This window comes from Amphibalanus amphitrite, unplaced genomic scaffold (genome assembly GCF_019059575.1).
Source record: "Amphibalanus amphitrite isolate SeventyFive unplaced genomic scaffold, NRLGWU_Aamphi_draft 000191F_arrow, whole genome shotgun sequence".
Lineage (NCBI taxonomy): Eukaryota > Metazoa > Arthropoda > Thecostraca > Balanomorpha > Balanidae > Amphibalanus > Amphibalanus amphitrite.
In genome coordinates this window covers 86,543-106,949 of record NW_024881686.1, presented here as the reverse complement: position 1 = coordinate 106,949, position 20,407 = coordinate 86,543, and the positions used below count along the sequence as shown (strand labels likewise).

Genomic DNA, 20,407 nt, shown 5'->3' with positions numbered 1-20,407 from the left:
GGCTGTGCTTTGATTTGAAGGCCCAGTTCAGTGTGCGGCTCGTATTCCATTCATTTCGGGCGGATGAGAGCGCCGGCTCCCAGCGGCCGGCGGCCCTGTTTCCGCCGCGGTCCGGCCTGGATTCGGTCTCGGCGGCGCGGCCGCCGTCGGCCAATTGTGCCACTCTCTGTGTGCGCTGCTGTGTGTACGGATCGGTCGGCGGTAGCCGCAGCACCTGTCTGCCGCCCGGCGCCGCTCCCACGCCCCCACCCGGCCGTGTCCACCCTCCCGTCCCGTCCCGCCACCTGACCGGGCGCCCGCCACCGAGCCGAGGGCCGGTGACCGCTCCGGCGGCGCCCCTCTGCGCCCCGCCGGCGACCCGCGCGCCATGTTTTCCGCGCTTCGGTATTTTCGGTCGGACCACAGAAAACAAGTATTTAGGCCAGCCGAGGGTCGGGGCGTGGGAGCGCCGGGCTGACCCGGTTCCTGGCCGAGCTGTTTGTCGGAGGTGAAGGGCGCGGGCGGCGTCCTGACCGGTCAGCAAACACTGCTCTCCCGCCGCGCCCGGCCCAGCGTCGGTAGGGTCAGGTGTACCGGCGGGCCGGGCCGGACCGGGCCGCAGCCGGCGGCCACTTTCGGTTTCAGGCGGCCGGCCGTCGAAAGGGAGCTCGGCCGGCCGGGCTCGGTTCTGCGCGGGCGGGCGGGCGCCGCCGCTGTGACCTCTGCAGCGGACACGGCCGCCGCCGCCGGCGCCCGCGGTCGGTCGATACCGCGGCGGTCGCTGCGCAGCGCCGCTGCTGCCCTCTGGACCGGTCAGGGCCGGCCGACGGGGCGACCGGCCGCACCCGCCGGCCGACGGGACGCAGCGACCGGCCGCACCCGCCGGCCTTGTTCCGCCGGCCGGAGACGGGTCGGCCTCATCAGTGGCACGGCCCCTCCGGCCCCTCTGGCCTCGGCAGATAACTCGACGAGTTTATGGCGCTGCTTATAGTACCTACAGAAGAACTGGCACTGAACAAGTTCGCACAAAGATTCTACGGTCTATAAGCTCCTAGCTCCATTGACTCACTTTATATGCAGCCGTATTTGTTTCTAGACTTACGCCATGTATAACTAGTAGCTAGCTCGAGCACCATAATCAGCACTCACACGTTTACCTACCTTATTATTTTCTTTTCAAATGGAGGGAGTTTGACAAATGACAAGCTCGCAAGTTGTATGCTCGTAAGTTACTTCAAGACCGTGCAATCTGTTTACCAGCCGCACCGTTCCCGCTGCGCTACAGAAGATCTCCCGCCCTTGTCAGCAGTGCTGTCCCACCACCTATTACCTGCATGTCGTGCCAGCCAGCCAGTGGAGACGTCACTCTGACCTGTCGTCCTGACCTCGCATCTCCGGTCTCCCCGTCTCTACCCATCGGTGACCGCCCCCAGGGCGTCTCTGTGTCACTGACGCTTCAGGTCGTGAGCGTGACCCAGCTGTCGGTGTATAAACCCAGTTAAGTGACTCGGTGTTCGCTGACCACCCACTGTGGGTGTAGGCATTGTGTGTCACGGCCCGTAATGTTTGAGCATGGTCGATGATAGAGTCTGTCTCTGTATGCTAGGGTAATTGCCCGCTATCGTCGGTGTCATGTCTATCTGCATATATTTGCACGGAGCCGATAGTAGTCTGTGTGGTATGCTGCGCCCTCTTCACCTGTGCCGAGCTATTTGTGACTGTGAGCAATGAGCTTCTTCGTGAGTCGGTACTGTCAACTGTGCCTAACGACCGAGTTGTGTTTGTCCTCTAATGACCACTGTGTGCTGTGCTGGTCCTCCAATGACACTGTGTGCTGTGCTGGTCCTCCAATGACCTCTGTGTGCTTTGCTGGTCCTCCAATGACCACTGGGTGCTGTGCTGGTCCTCCAATGACCTCTGTGTGCTTTGCTGGTCCTCCAATGACCACTGGGTGCTGTGCTGGTCCTCCAATGACCACTGTGTGTTGTGCTGGACCTCCAATGACCACTGTGTGCTGTGCTGGACCCCCAATGACTACTGTGTACTGTGCTGGTCCTCCAATGACCACTGTGTGCTGTGCTGGACCTCCAATGACCACTGTGTGCTGTGCTGGTCCTCCAATGACCACTGTGTGCTGGCTGGTCCTCCAATGACCACTGTGTGCTGTGCTGGTCCTCCAATGACCACTGTGTGCTGTGCTGGTCCTCCAATGACCACTGTGTGCTGTGCTGGTCCTCCAATGACCACTGTGTGCTGTGCTGGTCCTCCAATGACCTCTGTGTGCTTTGCTGGTCCTCCAATGACCACTGTGTGCTGTGCTGGTCCTCCAATGACCTCTGTGTGCTTTGCTGGTCCTCCAATGACCACTGGGTGCTGTGCTGGTCCTCCAATGACCTCTGTGTGCTTTGCTGGTCCTCCAATGACCACTGGGTGCTGTGCTGGTCCTCCAATGACCTCTGTGTGCTTTGCTGGTCCTCCAATGACCACTGGGTGCTGTGCTGGTCCTCCAATGACCACTGTGTGTTGTGCTGGACCTCCAATGACCACTGTGTGCTGTGCTGGACCCCCAATGACTACTGTGTACTGTGCTGGTCCTCCAATGACCACTGTGTGCTGTGCTGGTCCTCCAATGACCACTGGGTGCTGTGCTGGTCCTCCAATGACCGCTGTGTGCTGTGCTGGTCCTCCAATGACTTCTGTGTGCTGTGCTGGTCCTGTAATGGTCGCTGTGTGCTGTGCTAGTCCTCCATTGGTCACTGTGTGCTGTGCTGATCCTGTGATGGCCCCGATGGGCCTGGTGCGCCAGGTGGCCGGCCGAGTCGAGCGGCCGGCCGGCCGTTCCGTCCGTCGGCCGTGTGACCGTGTCACGGATCAGTGACTGGCCGGAGGGCTCGGATCGGCCGGCGCCGTCAGCACAGACGCCGGCCGACGGGACACACGCCGGCCGGAGGGCCCGTGATCGGCCGCCGATGGAACAGTGACCGCCCGGAGGGTCTCAGGCTGGCTGCCGGTGTGTCACTCACCGGCCGCAGGGCTCGGATCGGCTACCATCGGGACAGAGACCGGCCGACGCTTCCAGCGGTACGGGCGCGGGTAACACCGGTGTGTCCCGTCCTACCTCAATCCTCAGGGGCGGACCCGTGCGTGGGTCATACCCTAGCCAGTCCTGGGGCTGACCGATGACGGATATATTGTGTCCTTTCTCAGTTACCGGTTGTTACCGGTTGTTGACCGTGAGTCCTGTCATTCCTCAGTGACCGCCCTGCTCCCGTGAGTTCGATCTTTCAGGGCCCGGCTCGGCTGTCAGGAGGCTACTGTCTACTTCACTCAATATCCACTGACTGACTGGCGAGTCGGCGACTACCAACTGCTGACCGCCACTCTCCTCAATGCCGGCCCGTCCTGAAGCCTCTTCAGCCGTCTGACAGAGGATATCTTCACTGTCTGCGCCACGGTACGTTTGACATACTGGAGTGTGGGGATGTGCCGATTTTCAGGCAGGCTACAATGATGTTTTACCTGATGTTTATGTATCAGTGAGGCGCTATTGATGAAGATAATGCCTCTATAAGAAGGACTGCTGCTGAATGACGATCGTCGGATCACCGGTATCCTGTGTGGGTGGGGGATGCTCACAGCCAGCCACCGGTACTCACAGCTCGTCTGCTCTGTGTGTCAGGCCGCGCCGGGCGCAACCGACACCGTTTGATATAGGCAGCGACCTCAACAATCAGCGCCTTTCCTGCTCAATGCATTCAGGTGAATGCTATTATCCCAGCACCGCTCACTTACACGTGTATCATACCAATCGGCGCGCTTCAGCCTGTATGCATTTTACTCCTCCGTCCACGAGGCTCCTTGTTCGTAACTACTCGTATATGTCTGACATTCGCCTTCCCTTCGTTTCCTTCCGTTTCGTTTCCAGCTGATCCAGTGCGGACCTGTGGTGAGCGCCGGTATTACTGGGACGGTCGCCGCCGCCCCTGCAGGGCTGCCGTCGCCGGGTCGGCACACCGCTGCCCGCCGCCACGCGCTCGGCCACCCTCGGCGTCGCTTCCCCCGCCGCCGGCGCCGACGGGTCGGTCACGTGACGGCCGGCACGGCGGCGGGGCGCGGTCACGTGGCCCGCCGCCGGAAGGGGAGACGAAGGTCGCCGACGGAGGGGAGCGCCGGTCGGGTCGCCGGCGCCGGCCGACAGCCTTTGTGGCCGCCCCGGCGCGGCCGACGGCTGTCTTTGTGGCGCGGCTCGCCGTGGCCTCGGCCGGGGACCGGCGCGGACCGCCCCGTCGGCCGAGGGCGCGGGACCCGGCGGTGACACACTATATTTATCGCCGCCCCTCTGCACGGCCTCAATAACCCTTAGATTTTTTCTCGCCATAAAGCAGATTCCGCGGAAAACGGGGCCGCGCGGGCCGCCGAGTGTAGGGCAGTGCCCCGCAGTGGCCTTTGTCGCCAGCGGGACGGCGCGGGGCCGGCCGGCCCTTTTGTGGGCCGGGGGCGGGCCAGGTCCCAGGTCCCGGCCGCGCCGCCGGCGGCGTCCGGACGGAATGTGCGCGCCGCGGTCTCAGACAAAAACAGGAGAGCGCAGCCCGCAGGGCGGCCGAGCTGCGCGGTCGGCGCGGGGGCCGCCGGCGGCCAGCTGCCGCGCCCTGGAGCGGCACCTGCGGCGCGGTCACCGGCCACCGCCGCCGCCATCACTGGGCCACGGGGCGAGGCGCGCCGCCGCGCCCGTCCGCCGTCCACCCGTCCGGCCGATTTTCCCCGATGCGGTCACCGTGACCTTGGCTGGCCGGAGCGCGGCGCGTCTCGCGGTTCTGACGGCGCGGCTGACCGGCCGGCCCGGCGACACCGGGCGGCCGGCGCACCGCGGTACGGCAGGGCGGGGCCGCCCGCCTGTTTGTTGGCGAGGTGGCCGCGGCGAGGGGGAGCTGTTTGCGGACCGGTGTGCGGCGCGGCGCGTCTCACCGTCCGATCGTAGCGGCTACCGAGGTCAGCCGGCGGAAACGGCCCGGCCCCCGAGGAGTGGCCTGCGGCCGGCTGCCGAGGTCACCGGGCCTGAGAGCGAACCTGGACGGACGGACGGGCCTGGAACTCTGACCAAACCGCGGCGAGAGTCCGTCCTGCCGACGGTCCTTCCCCGCCGGCAGTCCTACCGAGTGCGGCGGGGCGACGGAGCGCCAACCTGTCTCGGGCAGCGGGCCCGGGCGACATCAGCCCGACGCCGGCGGTGGCGGAGATGAGCGGCAGACTCCCACGGAAGCTGGGACTCCGTGGCGGGATAGCGGGACGGTGGCGAGACGTCAGCTGGCGCTGAGGGCGTCTCGGAGTCCGTCAATCAGTGGTAATAAGCACGGCATCTGTGCTGGGCCCCATAAAGTGGCAATGCTCCGCTCTTTGGAACGACGCCACAGGCAGTAACATTCCTATTTGTTTACAGATACCTGCGTGAGGGTGCCTGCAGATGAAAAATGTATGCATTCCAACATCGGCGGGTATAGCCGCTGCCCAGCATGGGACCTGATGACTGTCCGTTCCTCTCCCGTGCAGGCCCGGGCCCGCCCTCTCTGTCTCTCCTCTCCCGTGCAGGCCCCGGACCCGCCCTCTCTGTCTCTCCTCTCCCGTGCAGGCCCGGGCCCGCCCTCTCTGTCTCTCCTCTCCCGTGCAGGGCCCCGGACCGACCTGTCTCTCCCGTCCCGACCCGCTGACCCTGAGAGAACCTCAGGCGCCGCCCGGATTACACGCAAACTGGTTCTGTGCCGGCCGCGGCGGATTTTTTGACCGACCGCGGCGCCGTGGAGAGACGCTCCGACTTCAGGGCGAGCTCCTCCATCGCGACCGGCCCGCGGGCCACGCCATGGGGCCTCGGTCGGCGGCGCGGCAGCCTCCGGTGCAAAGATAGAGATGGTATGGGCGTGCAGGGTGATGGAAGGGTGCTTAGTCTCACCCCTGAGCCTCCGAGAAGTGGCTTTTGACAATGGTGGAGATGTTATTCGATTACGTATTGTTTCATATGCCATTATAAGTGTTGATGTGGTACCAATTCTAAATCGGCGTTTCGCTGGTGTTCTGTCATGTTATGTCAGCATTTCAGTGCCTATTACTTTATATATGTGTATGCATCGTGCCTGTTACCATCCCACCAATGCAAAGGAACTGTCATTTCTCATCTCATGAGCTCCGTGTCGCTGCTGAATCTCCAGGTCCGGTCGGCATTAGTCAATAGTGTCGAAGTTCGTGAGTTGCCGTGCAGAATTCACCAGCTGACCGCGGACCGGGTCGGGCCGTGACATTTCCTCCGGCAAAGGTCAGCGTTAGCTGGAACACCGCCGACGCCCGGAGCCGGCATGTAGGCAGATCGTCTGCCATTGGCGTATGAACAAGCAGCAACCTTCTCAAAGGCGGGGGTTTGTCGGACATTTCGTCAGCCGGTGGGCAGTGCCGTGCCGTCGGAGCCGTATATACGGTATATAGCGCTTGTGCCAGGCGCCGGTGACGCTCCCTTTGACGTTGCACCGGTTCTGATTCAACGCCTCACTGATAGTGCGCCTAAAGTTACATTGTGCATCGCCTTATGCTAGTGAAATCCACCGCAGCTAATAGATTCATGAATCATTTACCTGGTATTTGACGTAGCATGGATGATTTCTATTAGTCAACCTGCGCTCTCTGCCACCTGAGGTCTCAGTGTCCGGTTCCGTCGCCGTCTTCCTCTCCACATTGTGATGTTCCCCCATCCTCTGTCCACAGGAAGAGCGGGGGATATGTCGGATTCCAAGGGACGTTCCCAGTACGCCTGCCCCGTACCAGAGTATATAGCCCGGCCGTAGCTGTGTCCTCGACCACACTCCAAGGTCAGGCCGCCACCGGGCATTGTTTTAGCAGTGCACACTCCTCTCTCTCTCTCTCTCTCTCTCTCTCTCTCTCTCTCTCTCTCTCTCTCTCTCTCTCTCGTACTCACTTGCTTTGGAAAAAATCGCCTTTGAACCATTCACTTGCATCCATAAGGGTAGTTCTTGAATAATTACTCCGATGTGCGATCACACCTACTTTTCCTAACCAGACGAATTTTTCCAGACCATGGCACGGTTGCATTGATCACCACTGTGCATTTGAATTGTCGGCGGTCATTAGTAAAGTATAATAGCCGGGAGAAGACCCGTCAGTGATGTGTTGACGCCCACTGATATCGGGCTCTCGTATAGCGGTTTGCTTATTCCGGTAGGGGCCAGGGCAGTAATAGGTTGCGAATATATTGCTGAAAGCTGAAGTCCATTCCCCGAGTGTGCCACATGCGTCTCATTAGGTTATCTATCCGACATACTCTGCCCACACAGCACTGCTGTTCCGGTAGGCCTTTTTCGGTCACATTTGACACGGATCTTCATTACCGGCGAGCTGCTGGGGTAAAGTCCGTTCTTCTATGACGGTGTTTGGCTATTATTCACAGTGCTGCTGTTATTGGCTCAACTACGAGACGTGCAGGGTGGAAAATAGCTTACAACTGAAGCGGTGTGTGTGATTGCAGGGAACGGCAGCGAGTCTAATATCGGCTCGGGTTTCCCGTGACCGTGTCAGTTAGCCTCGCATCGCCTGGCCCGTGCCGCGGAGCAGCTCCGCCGGCCGCTCCTCCCGGCTCCTCCGGCCTCAGCCGTCACGTGGCCCATCCAGACCCTCGTCCCGATATTTCCGTGACCGACCTGACACTCGCCAATAACGTAACGGCGGCGCGGTCGCCAACGCCGGTACGGTGGCCGCGTGACACGGCCGCCGGCGGTACGGAGGCCATCTGGCGGGCGCCGGCGGGCGCCGGGCGGCTGACACGCGGCCGGGCGCCGGGCGCCGGCAGTGCGCGCGGCGGACCGGCGGCGGGCGGTGGTGTGTCGCTCTGTTCCAGTGGTGGTAGGGCCGCGCCCGCCAGAGTATGACCCGAATGGCGGCCGCCGCGCCGGAGGTGTCGGTGAAGAGCGAGCCGCTGGAGGAGGCCGTGCTGGTGCAGAACGGAGACTCGGACGGAGAGGGAAGCGGTGAGTACGCCACCCCCGGCGGCCGGGTGACGTCATCCGCCGCCGGTCCTATCGATTTTAATTTGTTGTGTCGACTCCGGCGCGCGAACGGGCAAAAACAGCCGCGCCGCGAGAGGGGAGCCGACGGCCCAGATGCTATTGATTTTCGGCGGGTGTGTTGGGCGAGGTTAGTGCCGCCGGTCGCCGGCCGTGCCCGTGCCCCCTGGAGCCGGCGCCGCGCCGCGGCAGAGCCGAGCCGAGCGGCCGGTCAGCGCGCAGCCAAACTACATCCGAGAGGGGCTGGGATGGAGGCGTTTTGTAGCTCTGATTTGCTTAAGGAGGTGTGAGTCAGAGGCTTCCCACGCTGGCGTCTAGGTTGTTATCTGATTGAAAATTGATGAGTCATTTGTTTGATTGTTCAGTCGTATAGGCCAGTCTGCAAAACGTGGCAGCCAGCTCGACGAGGTGTTTGGGGCAGCCAGAATCCTGCCCCAAATGGGGCAGTTAGCCTCCCGGGCAGTCGAATTTCTGCCCCAAATGGGGCATCTAATTGGGGCAGGTTAGATTATGCCCTAAATGTACTATATATAGCATAAAAACTTCATATCAATACATCACCCGCGCAAATTTAAGTCGGTCGTGGTAATGAGACTCGAACAATTTTTAAACGAAAGGATCTGATCAAGGATCTGATCATTGGTCAAGGTTATATTATATAGAGCGGCTAGTGTTCCGGTTAAAATGTGGTGATGACGCAGTTGGGGTGCAAAACTGCCTCATGTTGCCATGGCAACGTCGAATCAATCTGCAGCGAGGGGCGCATTTCGTTTTTGCAACCAAAGAGAGGCGCTTCTCGGACAATACCCCAATGCATCATTGAAAAACTGATATTACACCTCGTCTCGGCGATGATCAGCTAATTGGTGGCTTAGTTTTAAGTGTGCAGAGTACGCTCGTCTCTTAATCTGTAGGTCGCAGGTTCGCAGCCAGTCAGTTAAGCGTTTTAGCACGCGTTCGTTTCCATAGGCGCGGGAGCCGGGGGGGGGGGGGGGCAGTGGGGGCAGCTTGCCCCCCCCCCCCAACTCTGGTTCCGTGGGGGCGGTGCCCCCACAGCTTTGAGACGGAATACCACACTTTTTTTGCAAATGTTTTCTTTTTTTGTTGAAAAAGCCGAGGGGTGAAAAATAAGTGGCCTAAAACCGGTGAGAAAACTAGATTTGGGGGTACCCTAGGTTAATCTCTATTATGGTGTGCCCCCCAGTCGGAAAGTAGTTCCCGCGCCCCTGTTCGTTTCTAAGTGGAAATGTGGATATCATTTGGCCGGAGGGGGCGGCAATCATCGTGAGGGCTATACAGCACATTTACGAGTGTTCGATTAGGTCAGGTTTGGTCTGGTTCGGTTTGGTTTGATTTGGTTTGGTGAGGCTAGAATTTAGAAAGGAGTATCTCCGGGTAGCGCCTTTCCTTGGTTGCTAATACGAAACACGGCGCGTAAAACATTCATAGCCCCGATGAAGGGAAAACTCGAATATGGTAACAGTTACAAATTACAATTTCTGCGCTTCAGCGACGTTTGTGGCGCAGCTCACTTTTTCTCGCGCGTTTCAACAATACTCTGCTTCTTTATTATTTTCCACCGGTAGCGTGCACCCCGCCCAGGTCCGGCCCGACTGCAAACGGTCTGCCCCGGAATTGCCGAACTCTGCCCCGATTTCTCAAAAGCTGCCCCGATATCTGCCCCCGCCCCACTGTGTCTGCCCCGACGAGATCTCGTCGAACCCTGCCACGTTTTGCAGACTGGCGTATAGGGCTGATGTAGCACGTGCTCAGTGAATGGGAAGCGCTCGTTCCCTGGCGGATTCAAGGGCACTGCTGATTGACTGACGAAGGCCACAACAAATGTCTGAGCACGACGGATTGAGCGGATCTTTTAGGCATCACGCAGGCCGTGTGACCTTGCACGCTCCTGTGTCTACCTCTGATAGGCCTCCAGCGAACCCCAGCGGTTGAATGATTGCTGTTGGGACTGATCCTACCATCGGATATGAACCTGAACTGGTGTCAGTGTGGACAGAAGTTCTGCCTGTGCAGTGTGCATCCCGAAGCACCCCTAGTCGCCATCGTCCGTCGTTCCGCCGCGCCGCCCCACGTGAGCGTCCCGTCGGGTCCCGTCGGTGGGAGGGTCGGTGCGCCGCTCTGCGCCGCTCGCCGACCGGCGGGTACCGGCCACCTGGCGCCGGCGGCGCCCTCCGAGCCAGGTGCGCCGGCCGAGCTGGTTGGACGCGGTGCGCTATACGGCACGCTCCACTTCCCCCGACCCATGGCGCCCCTGGGACCCCCCTCCCCCTCCCCTCCCCGGCCGCCCCGGACCCGCACCCTGCCGAGCTCGGTGGAGCTGGTCCCGTGCTAATTCGTGCCGCTGGACTGAACCGACCCGTACCTACCGCTCGAGTCTGTCCCTTTCCTGTCCCAACCAGTGCCAGTCTGTTTCGCTAGGTGCCATCTTGACCCGTACCCCTCTGTCCCCTGGCCTCTCACCCTCAGCATGCTGACCTAGCTCGACCTGACCTGGCTCCGTCAGACCGAGCTCTCATCTGTCTAACCCAACTGCTGTCATTTCCGTTTCGTCACGGCACCGGCTTGACCTATCTGACCTGACTCGTCAGACCCTGACCTGACCTGACCCATCGGACCTGCCCTGACCTCTGCTCGGCCCGAGTCGAACCGTGTCACGGTGGTGTGCCTGGCACCCGGGCGGACTGCGGGACCGTGCCGGTTTGGTTTACATCAGTCGCCGGTGTGGCACTGTCGCCGACACCGACCAGTGGCCTGCGCAGGACGCCGGTCAGCCTGAGAGGCATGGGGGCATGGGGCCTGGTACTGCAGGTTCACACTGACGGGTCATGGGACGAGTCATACCTACTGGTCTACCTGGAGACGGTTCAGGTGAAGCGGTGACGGGTCACGCAGGGCAGGTCACACAATGGTCCATGGAGAGGTCGGACGGTCCGGAAATCTGCCGGAGGATGGGTCTGGGACAGGTCAACGGGTCATGCGACAGCTACCCGAGCTCATGGATACGTTGGATCGACCAGACTAGCTCAACACTCCGTCCTTTGTCAGTCGTAACTACACTGACCAATATAGCTCGATCTTGTTGTGATCGTATGTCAACAGTTTGAATAGCCGATCCCAAGTCTTCCTCTCGTCTCATTCAACCGACGCCCTCTCTCCGGTGGCGGCGGTGTGCAGACATCGCAGGTATGCCCAAATGGCTCCGCCGCGGCGAAGGTTATGGTCGGTGCGCGGCTTGTTGAAATGCCGCGCCCTGTCGCTCGACGGCCAATTTTCCCGTGCCGGTCCGTGTGGATCCTTGGGTCCGTGCCTAGTTCGTGCCGTATCGGGGGGGGGGGGGGCGCCCCGGGGCGCGCGCCGGGCCGGTACCGAGGTCCAGGGCTGGCTGACGCGGCCCTGACTCCCGACTTCCTGCTGCGCCCCCGCGGCGCCAGCTGATGGAGATGTACTAATTACCTATCTGTTGGCTTTTTACGGTCGGCAAGGGTAGCAGACGGCACCGTTCAAACATGAACGGGCTGCGGGATGACGCGCCCATGAACCACGTGTTGTCCGTGTGATACGGTCTGTGTTTGCGCCGTCCCGCTGCCGGCCGCTGTCGGCTGAGCTCACTGAGCTGCAGTTGACCGGTCGCCGTGGCGCCCGGCGCGGCTGGCTGGCGGCCGTCCGCGCTGCTCGCTCCCTCCGCGGCGTTCCGGGAGCCTGCCCCCGCCCGGCGGCCGCCATGCTGGTCGGCGGTGACCCGCGGCGCTGCGCCGCCATTGGTCGGCCGCCGCCGCCGGTCGGCTGACCCGGCGCCGCGCGGCCTTGGAACGCCGGCCGCCGGCGGCGCAGCCTGACCTCGCTGTGACCGGCCGCGCCGGTCGGCCGGCCGTATTGATCGAGACCAACTCCGCTCCGGCTCCGGCCGCGGCTCGAGTGCGCTCCGCCTCTCCTACGCGCCGCGTAAAAATAGGCCGCTTTTTCCCGTCCCCCGTTGCAGCTCTGGCCTTTGTGGGAGGTTGGGTCGCGTTGCGCGCCTGGGGCGGCCGGTCGGCCGGTCGGCCGGTCGGCGGGTCGGGCCGCCGCCACCGACGTCCGGCGGGGAGGGCGGGCGGGCGGCCGACGGACGGACCACGTGTCGGACGGTTCCGGCGGCTCACCCGCCCCGGGCGCGGTCAGGCCCGGCCTCCGAATTACCTCCGGTGGTGACGTCACACCGCCGGGGGGCAGGACGCCGCGCCGGTCGGGTGACCTGGCCGGCCGACCGGCTCCCTCTGACGGCCCGGCCATCCGCCGCCACCCGGGGCCGGCCATGGCCGCCGCCTTTGTCACCGCCCGGAGTTCGGCGAATTACCTATGACGCCGGTAAGCTCCTTACAGGTGACGAGCTCCAACTTTCACAGCTCGCCCCTTTTTCCTTCTCCTGACATTTTTACGACCGTCTGGCCTGAGTCGTGCCGGGGGGCGCCTCATGCTCACTCGACCGCTGTACCCTCGCATCCCGCCCATCCACTCGCCCCTCCCGTCTGTGACGTCGTCAGCGCTTTGGCCGACATCCCGCTTCTGCCATCCGGAGATCAATATCTCTGGCCAATTTATTCATTCATCACCGTCGGACGGAGGAGGGGAGCTGGCCGAAAGCTTGCGCCGCTCGCCGCCCGCCGACCGCCGGCGCTGACCCAAAGGTCACCGCTGCTCGGGTCGGCGCGCCGGCCGGCCGGCCGCGTGGGCGACCCGCCGGTCGATCGAGGCGTGTCACCTGAGCGCCGCGTGCTCGGGTCACGGCCCGGCCCGGTCGGTCGCTCGGTCGATCGGTATACATCAGTCATTGATTCCGCTCGTTACCGAGTCCGTACCGTGGGCCGGGCGGTCGCCGAGCCACCGGACCCCGACCGAGCACCTAGCAGGCTCGATGACGGAGCTCGGTACTGTGTGCTGACCCCACGCCTCGGGTCAGGGTGTGCTGTGAATTGGCGAAACTGCTTCTACGAGACCTTGCTTTCGGCGAGGCATTCATGTCTCGCCACTGAAAGGCAATCTGTCCCGCACCGGTGAAAGACTGTGCTGTTTCTGAGCTGTACCGGTGTCCTGCTTCTCTGATCTCTCTGCAGGATCACCCTGTGACCTCTCGGTGGGTTCCCTCTGACCTCTCATTAGGGTCACCCTCTGACCTCCGGTCGGGCCGGTCTGCCGTGCCGGGGTGGCGCCGGCGCTGTTTGGCTGGCCCAGTTGCGGGTTGGTGGCCGCCCGATAGCCGGCGGACGGCCGTGCACCGATAGCGACTATCGGCTGACACGGGGGCCCGGCCGGTCACCGGTCACTGGGACTGACACGGGGGTCACTGGGGCTGATACGGGGGCCCGGCCGGTCACCGGTCACTGGGGCTGACACAGGGGTCACTGGGGCTGATACGGGGGCCCGGCCGGTCACCGGTCACTGGGGCTGACACAGGGACCGGTCGCCGTTCATTGGGAGTCTGGGACTGACACGGGGACCCGGCCGGTCACCGGTCACTGGGGCTAACACGGGGACCGGTCACCGGTCACTGACACGGGGCAGGTCGGTTGATGGGATTGACACAGGAGCCGGACTCTGGTGGCTGACCCGCCTGACCCTTGTCCCCCGCACGGCTGTTTTCGCCGCCGCCGCGCCGGACGGCGGGTCGTCTCCGGGCAGTGGCCTGCCCCCGCCGCCGGCGATCGGCTCCATAAATAGCATCAACCCGTGCGAGGGACCGGCGATGGTCCTCCTCGGCCGGCAAAACCTCCGCCCTTCGGCCCCGGGGGCATGGGCTGACCCCAATGTGTCGTCCCGAGCAGGTCCCTCCTACCGACCAGGGACGGCACGGCTCCTGACCTTTCCCCGGGACGGCGAGCACAACAGAGCAAACGGCGCAAACATTTCACACATACCTCGGCCCGGCGCTATCCGAAAAGGGACTTGTCCCTCCGAGTAACCGTGTGGGTCGAAGACAAACAGACGGACAGACTGCGACGGGCGATACTGACCACTGGACACGCCCGACCCATTGAGGTTATAGCTCATCGTCCCTGGCTACAACTAGGCGTGCCGGTCAGTGGTCGCTCCCGGAGTTTCTGAATTCGCCTGTCGACATCCGACTGTCGATATGTTTTCATCCATGGCTGTCGGATTTTGGTCGGATTACTCCCCCTCGCCGCTTAGACCGTTTATTCCGGGCAAGCTGTGGCCAGACTGGTCCGTCCAGCTGCCCCCGGGGTGTTCTAGACTCTCCCGGGGTAAAATCTCCCAGACCCTGACTGACCCTCCACAGACTCCTCAGTCCTCAACATGTTCAACACTGTCTATAGTGCCCTCCAATGACCCTCTCCGTGTCTAACACTGCTTGCAGCAGACCCCCGTTCCGGGCTGTGGCGCTGCCCTCTGCGAGTGCCCTCCACCGTCCCGCGCCGGCCGGCCGGCGGTGCACCCGGTGGCCGCCGCGGGCCGGGCGGCTGGTGACCCGGCCGTCTCGGTGTTTACTCGGGGTGACCAGCCGTGGCGCCGGTCGGCCGGGTTAGCCGGTGACCCCGTTTGGAGGCGGCCAGCTGTGGCGGCCCGTGACAGGCCGGCCCGGCCGTTCCCGCCGGCGGCCGCGCCGGTCAGCAGACGGAGCCCTGCTGCGCCGCCCGCCGCCGCGGCGCCCCGGCTCTGGCCGCTACGGCCTCTACTCAACTTGGATGAAATGGAGGAATGTAGTGCTTAACTTTGTTCAACTGCTGTTGGGAACTGTTTTAAACAAAATTTTGTTTTTCCTGAACATTTCCGTCTCAAACGGCCGCACAAGAAACGATGCAAAAAGTAACAAAGACGGAGGCCGCATTATTGCCGTGTGACCGATGCGAGAGCGCCGCGTCGCTCTCCCAGACCGGGACAAGGGAGCGCTTTGTCGTGTCACGCGGCCCATCGCGCGCTGTCCCAGTTCCGCAGCACATTGCACATTTTCCTCTTCCTCGCTTGTTATGGATCATTGTCCGACGCTCGTGTCATGTTCGGCTGATGCGCACCTGGTTTCTGAGTTGGAGCACGCTATGCAGTGAAATCTTGACTCGATTCTGGAGACATGCCTGTTGGTGTCCAGCCGATGCTCTCGATCAGCTGATCATCAGCTGATGTCCTCGGGTTGACTGACGTCAGGGCGTCCCCCTAATGTTGCATCAGCGGGGGTAGCACGCGCGGGTCATCGCCGCCGCCGCCGTCCCGTCCTGTGGCACCTTCCAGGGCGCGGGTCGGCGCGGCTCGCGTGCCCCGAGCCCCCTGGGTCGGCCATCTTTCCTGAGTGGCGGGCGCGCGGCGCCGGGCCTCGCGGGCGGCCGCAGCCGGCGGCGGGCCGGCCGGTGCCCCAGCCGCGACCGACCAAGGTCACAGCAGCTGACACGCGGCCGACCGGGCACGCTGACCGACCGGCCCGGACCCGAAGAGCCGCGCCGGTCCGGTCCGCCCCGGACGGTAGGCGTGCCCGTTTCCTGGTCGGTCCGATGGTGGCCCCGTCGGCGAGGTCGGACCAGGCGGAACGACGGTCACCACGCCCCCCCCCCCCCGCCCTCTCCGGCCGTGAGACCTCGGCACAGCTCCCGCTGAACGGATCCGGTCCCGGTCGAATCCAGAGGTAGGATTCGACCGGGACAGTAAATCCTACCTGTTTTTTTTTCGGCTGCAGATGAGCCGAAGCGATTCAAATTCAGTTTAATAAATATGCACAATCAGGTGCTTGTTACAACTTAGGTATTTAGGTACCTACGGTCGCAAATAAGCGACTCAACTTCCGTCTGATATGCACAACCAAGTGTTTGTCACAGCTTATTTACTTACGTGGCCCCGCGCCGTGCCCCCAGGCGATGGAGCTGCGTCGGCGATGGACGACTCGATGAACGACAGCGTCAACGGCAACTCGATCCTGGGCACCTCCCTCGCCATGACGTCGATGACGTCATCACCCTTCAGGTAAGCCGGCTGTCGACGGACGCCAATGTCGGGGGACTGCAGGAAGGCGACGGAACCTGCCTTATAGGTACCACGCACTGTAACGGTCTGGGGACACCTACATCACACCTACGGTTTTCAGAAAGAGCATTCTGGAAATGGTAAATTAGGATTATCTGAAATTTAGCGGTTAGGCTAGTTCCCTGGCCCCTGCAGACATTACGAGCTGCTGGCGCCCGCCTTTGTGGGCGTATAAATAGGTAGGTATGTAGGCAAGGTATATAGGCACACCGGTGGGGGGGCGCCGGGTGCTCAGGGGTACTCCGTACCGTGAACTGACGGTGCGGCGGGCCGACCCGGACCGGCTACAGCTGCGGACCGGCCGGGTCAGCCGCCGCCGGCCGGGCGGCGAGGTCACCGGTCGGCGGCGAGCGCGGCGCACCGCTGACATTTACGGCGGGTCACGGGTCAAAGGTGACTGCTGCGGGCGTCCGGCCAGGGCCGCCAGGCCAGAGGTCAAGTGGGCTGCTGGCAGCAGCCGGCGCGCTCCTCGGGCACCGCACAAAGCAGCAGCTGCTGCTGCAGCCGCTGAGACGGAACAGCTGTCAGAGACAGAACAGAGGGAACCAGCCGAGTGTCTGGTGTGAAGGAAGGTTCCGTCGGAGCCCGACAGTGGAAATTGGCAAATGTGCGGTCACGAGGAGTCGCAAGTTTTGCTCGTATTGGCGCCTGTATGTTCACACTTCACTGCATGCTCATGCTGTGGCTCTAGCCGACCTACACTGTTGAGAACTCTCGACTGTTTGATCATATAGTTCTTTTGTTGTCCAACCACGAAACTGTGGTCGCTATTTCTTTTTATTATTTTCTATTTTCAATGCTCTATGTGCGAATATACAGTAAAGAAATGTTATGAAGTTTTCTCCGTTGTCATATGGTAGTACTACTGAGCATTCAATATGACGCAGGTAATTCGATTTTGGCGCAGTCTTGCGCGTGCTGGGCCGTTGACCTTTGACCTGCGTATCGGGCTTGCGTTGGGCTTGCGTGTATCGCGTGTATCGCAACTGGGTCGAAATTTGTCAGTCTTTTCCAGTTTGTTACGGAGAATATGTATTGAGCTATCTGCTTACAATCTTGGGCCCTGATCTTGGGCGTTTATTTGCGATGGATCAAGCTTCAGAGATGGCCGAGAAGATCACCAAGCCGGGAGCCGTCATGGAAATATGTGCCATGGATCCCAAGCCCTTCCCAATCAGCATAAAACCGAAGCCGCTCTGTGATTTTACTGGGGTTTTACTGTGGTGCGTATTCAAATTCATTCTCAATTTATCAACTTAGGAGTAATGAGGAGTTCCAGGCCATAGAGGAGTTCATAATGCAAGGTTTAATTAAGTGAAAAAGGCTAAGTCAATCTTTAGCGGTTTTGGTTTGGTGGATTCTGATTCTGTCAGAAGTTCAAGTTTCAACTTTCAGAGATCAAGAAATGCTGCAAGGCCTTCGCTTTGAATAGCGATTAGCGGTAGGCTGATTCGGAATATCCTGTTGCACGATTCTCAGTTTTCTTGTCTGCAGTACCCATAACAATAATGATATCAGTCCCACGCACAAGGGGGAAAAGCTCAAAAAATTGAGCGCTCAAAATATTGAGCGTGTGACGTCAGAGGCTCCCATAGGCGTAATGCTGAGGGCTCAAAAAATTGAGCCGTTTCAGGAACACGTTTTGCAAAAGCAACTCGCAACACCTAGGGAGAAATGGCAACACCCTAGGAGAATCACTAATGATGCAAAACAGATTAGGCTTTCATATTTTTCACTGCTCAAGCTTCAATGATTGGGGGAACACCAATTTATAGGTCGAAATCTTACGGCATACCAGGATGACTTAAAAACAGGCCAATATTTATGTCGAAATTAAAGTTATTTTTTGTCCATTCACGTTTTTTACTACGGTTCTGTTGGAAAGAGCATTTTTCATACTACCCAAAATGATTGCGACTCAATTTCACATTACCCATATCGGAGAATATTTTTCATTTGGCGGCGCCGTTTGTTTATTTCGTCGCGACGTCTCCGGTCGCGTGGTTGTCGTCGTCCTTGTGTTGAAGGTAAGTTTTTATCGTTTTAGTTATACTTAGATGTTAAAAGGTACTTTGAAAAGTTTGAATATGCTGTGATTTTAAATTTGGAAACACGTAAACGTCAATCAATTCACGTTTTCCTCGATTTACGTGCAGATAAGTAACTGTCGACGAAAGTGGCGCCATCCGATATGATGTTTTGAAGGAAGGAGACACACCATATTTACGTGAATTTTTTTGTTTTTTTAGTGGTCTAAGTGCTTCAAAGAGGCTGTGGATGTTTTCTTCACACAATTTTTCACTAGGTATGATGAGGTAAAAGGTAGTTTCAGTCTTAACTTTCATATAATCGACATTAAAACATATGATAGTCCACTGCTATCAGTGATTGAGTACCTTGATATTTGGCATTTCTTATTAAAGGGACCCTCCCACCTTAACATTAGATTTGAGTTGAGATAGCCAAAATGGGGTCCCTGGCTCACAATTACCGGTTTCGGCACTCACAACATCGAGAAATGCCTTAAATCGGAAATATTGAATTTCAAAATTGCAGCATTTTGATTCAGAGGGGCTAATGCTTAGGAATACCCCTCTGAATGTGTGACGTCAGCGCAAATATCTAACGATTTTTAAATGTTTGACTAAAACGTTTTGTAGCACGCGGTGGTATATGCTATTTGCGCGCAACATCTGCCGCAAACGCCGCACTTCTAAAATAAAGTCGCTAGAAACAGCGGAGATCCCAAAAAAGTAAACAAAAGTAAAAGTCTAATATCTTGAAAACCGGTGAATATTTTTCGGTGAAATTTGGTAGATATTCGTTTTCGCTCTTTCTGAACCGAGCGACATCACTTTCATGCCAATTCATAAACTTTTTTGAAGGTGGGAGGGTCCCTTTAATTTGAATGTATTCTCTATCCATATGTCCTGATAGTAAGTGACAATACTCTGCCAATATGTTTCCATAGTTTTCACATTCATTTTCCAGTCCTTTACATAACATCACAATTTATAATCAACAAAACTCAACTCCTTCGTTACTTCACAACACTGACAGCATGACAGACTGACAGTCAACTATTGTGTGTGTGAATGCTGAAACAGGATAGCCACTTTGCTGACTGGCTCATATGAAATAAGATAAAATTGATCCTTTACATCATTTCCATCTGGAGGATCGTAGTCAACGGAAAAGGAAGGCCACTTTCAAGCCTCAAGGTCTAGGCCACCAGACGCCAGTCGGCAGTCACCACCAAATTTATAATAGATAAATTCATCATTATACTTTGAGACCCTTAGGTCACTGAATCGGCATCACATTTTCAGTTTCAATATAGTAAAGGTTTTTATTTGTATGATGTGAAATATTTTCCTGAATCAGAATTTAATTATCCCTAGGTACCTGGTAGAGGTTTCGGATTTAATGCTCATTGTTGGTGTGCAGTCAGGATTTTTTGACAGGTCCAGATAGGGAATCCCGAGCAATTTTATAGTAAAGTGGTCTCCTTATAATCACCACACATTTTATCAAAAGCATTTGCAGAATTCATTCAATGAAGAATTTTATCAATGTTGCACCCATTTCTTAGACGACCTAGGCTGCATCTTTTTTTAGTTCCTGTTGTATGACATATTTTCCATTTTGTTCCACTGCATAAAGAAAAAAATCGTTTGAGATCACCAAACAGCTTTTCTTTTTCTGGCAGGTCTGCACAACCAAGCGGTCGCTGGCGAGGACGTCGGCCGTCCCTGTGGGTAAGGTCATCTGCTCAGCCTTTGTGGAGATCAGCAAGACGTCACCAAGATGAAGACTTCGCTGGAGCAGAAGCTGCTGACCCGTGTCCGATCGGGCAGGTCATGCTCGACGGCACGAGCCACAACTTGAACGACTCGGTGACATCAACAACATGGTGGAGCAGGTGAATGAGTTTGGCAACGTGTTGTGCGACTGCAAGAAGGGTTGTCTGCGTGTTCTGGCTGGCGGAGCGGCGACGCTGCGCAGTCTGTGCTGGCGGTGAGCAGCTGGCCATGGTGACCGCGTGCGCCCACATGCGCCGACAACCTGTGCGGCTTCGACGGCCCCGGGACAGCCCGATGCCGCCCACTATGCGACGCCGACCGCGCACTGTCTGCACGGCCACATGGAGGTGTGCCCGCGCCTTTTGCCCGCACGCCGCTACCTCGCAGCTGGTCTGCAACCACGCCGTCGCCGCCTGTAGCCCGATAACAAAACGGCTGTCTGATAATGCCGCGTGTTCTTTGTGATGTGATAGGGTTGCTACTGCTGGTCTGAGACTCGATGTTTCCATTCGTCCTTTACATGTTAAGGATTTGATAATGATT

The 20,407-nt window shown here is 59.1% G+C and overlaps 1 protein-coding gene across 9 annotated transcripts in view; it reads left to right on the top strand.

The window, feature by feature from the left end:
• The first annotated feature begins 7,795 nt into the window (after positions 1–7,795).
• LOC122384482 (orphan steroid hormone receptor 2-like) overlaps positions 7,796–20,407 on the top strand; it is a 20,229-nt gene continuing 7,617 nt past the window's right edge. For 3 of the 9 annotated variants that reach the window (XR_006257048.1, XM_043371902.1, XM_043371901.1), the window contains exons 1-2: positions 7,828–8,003; positions 15,893–16,001. Coding sequence is in view for 6 of the 9 variants with exons in the window: in XM_043371902.1 (XP_043227837.1) it covers positions 7,901–8,003; positions 15,893–16,001 (212 nt within the window). In the remaining 3 variants the exon portion in view is untranslated. Of the gene's footprint in view, positions 8,004–15,892; positions 16,002–16,955; positions 17,285–20,407 lie in introns of those variants that run through there. The other 6 variants (XR_006257050.1, XR_006257049.1, XM_043371904.1 and 3 more) reach the window with 4 other exon arrangements.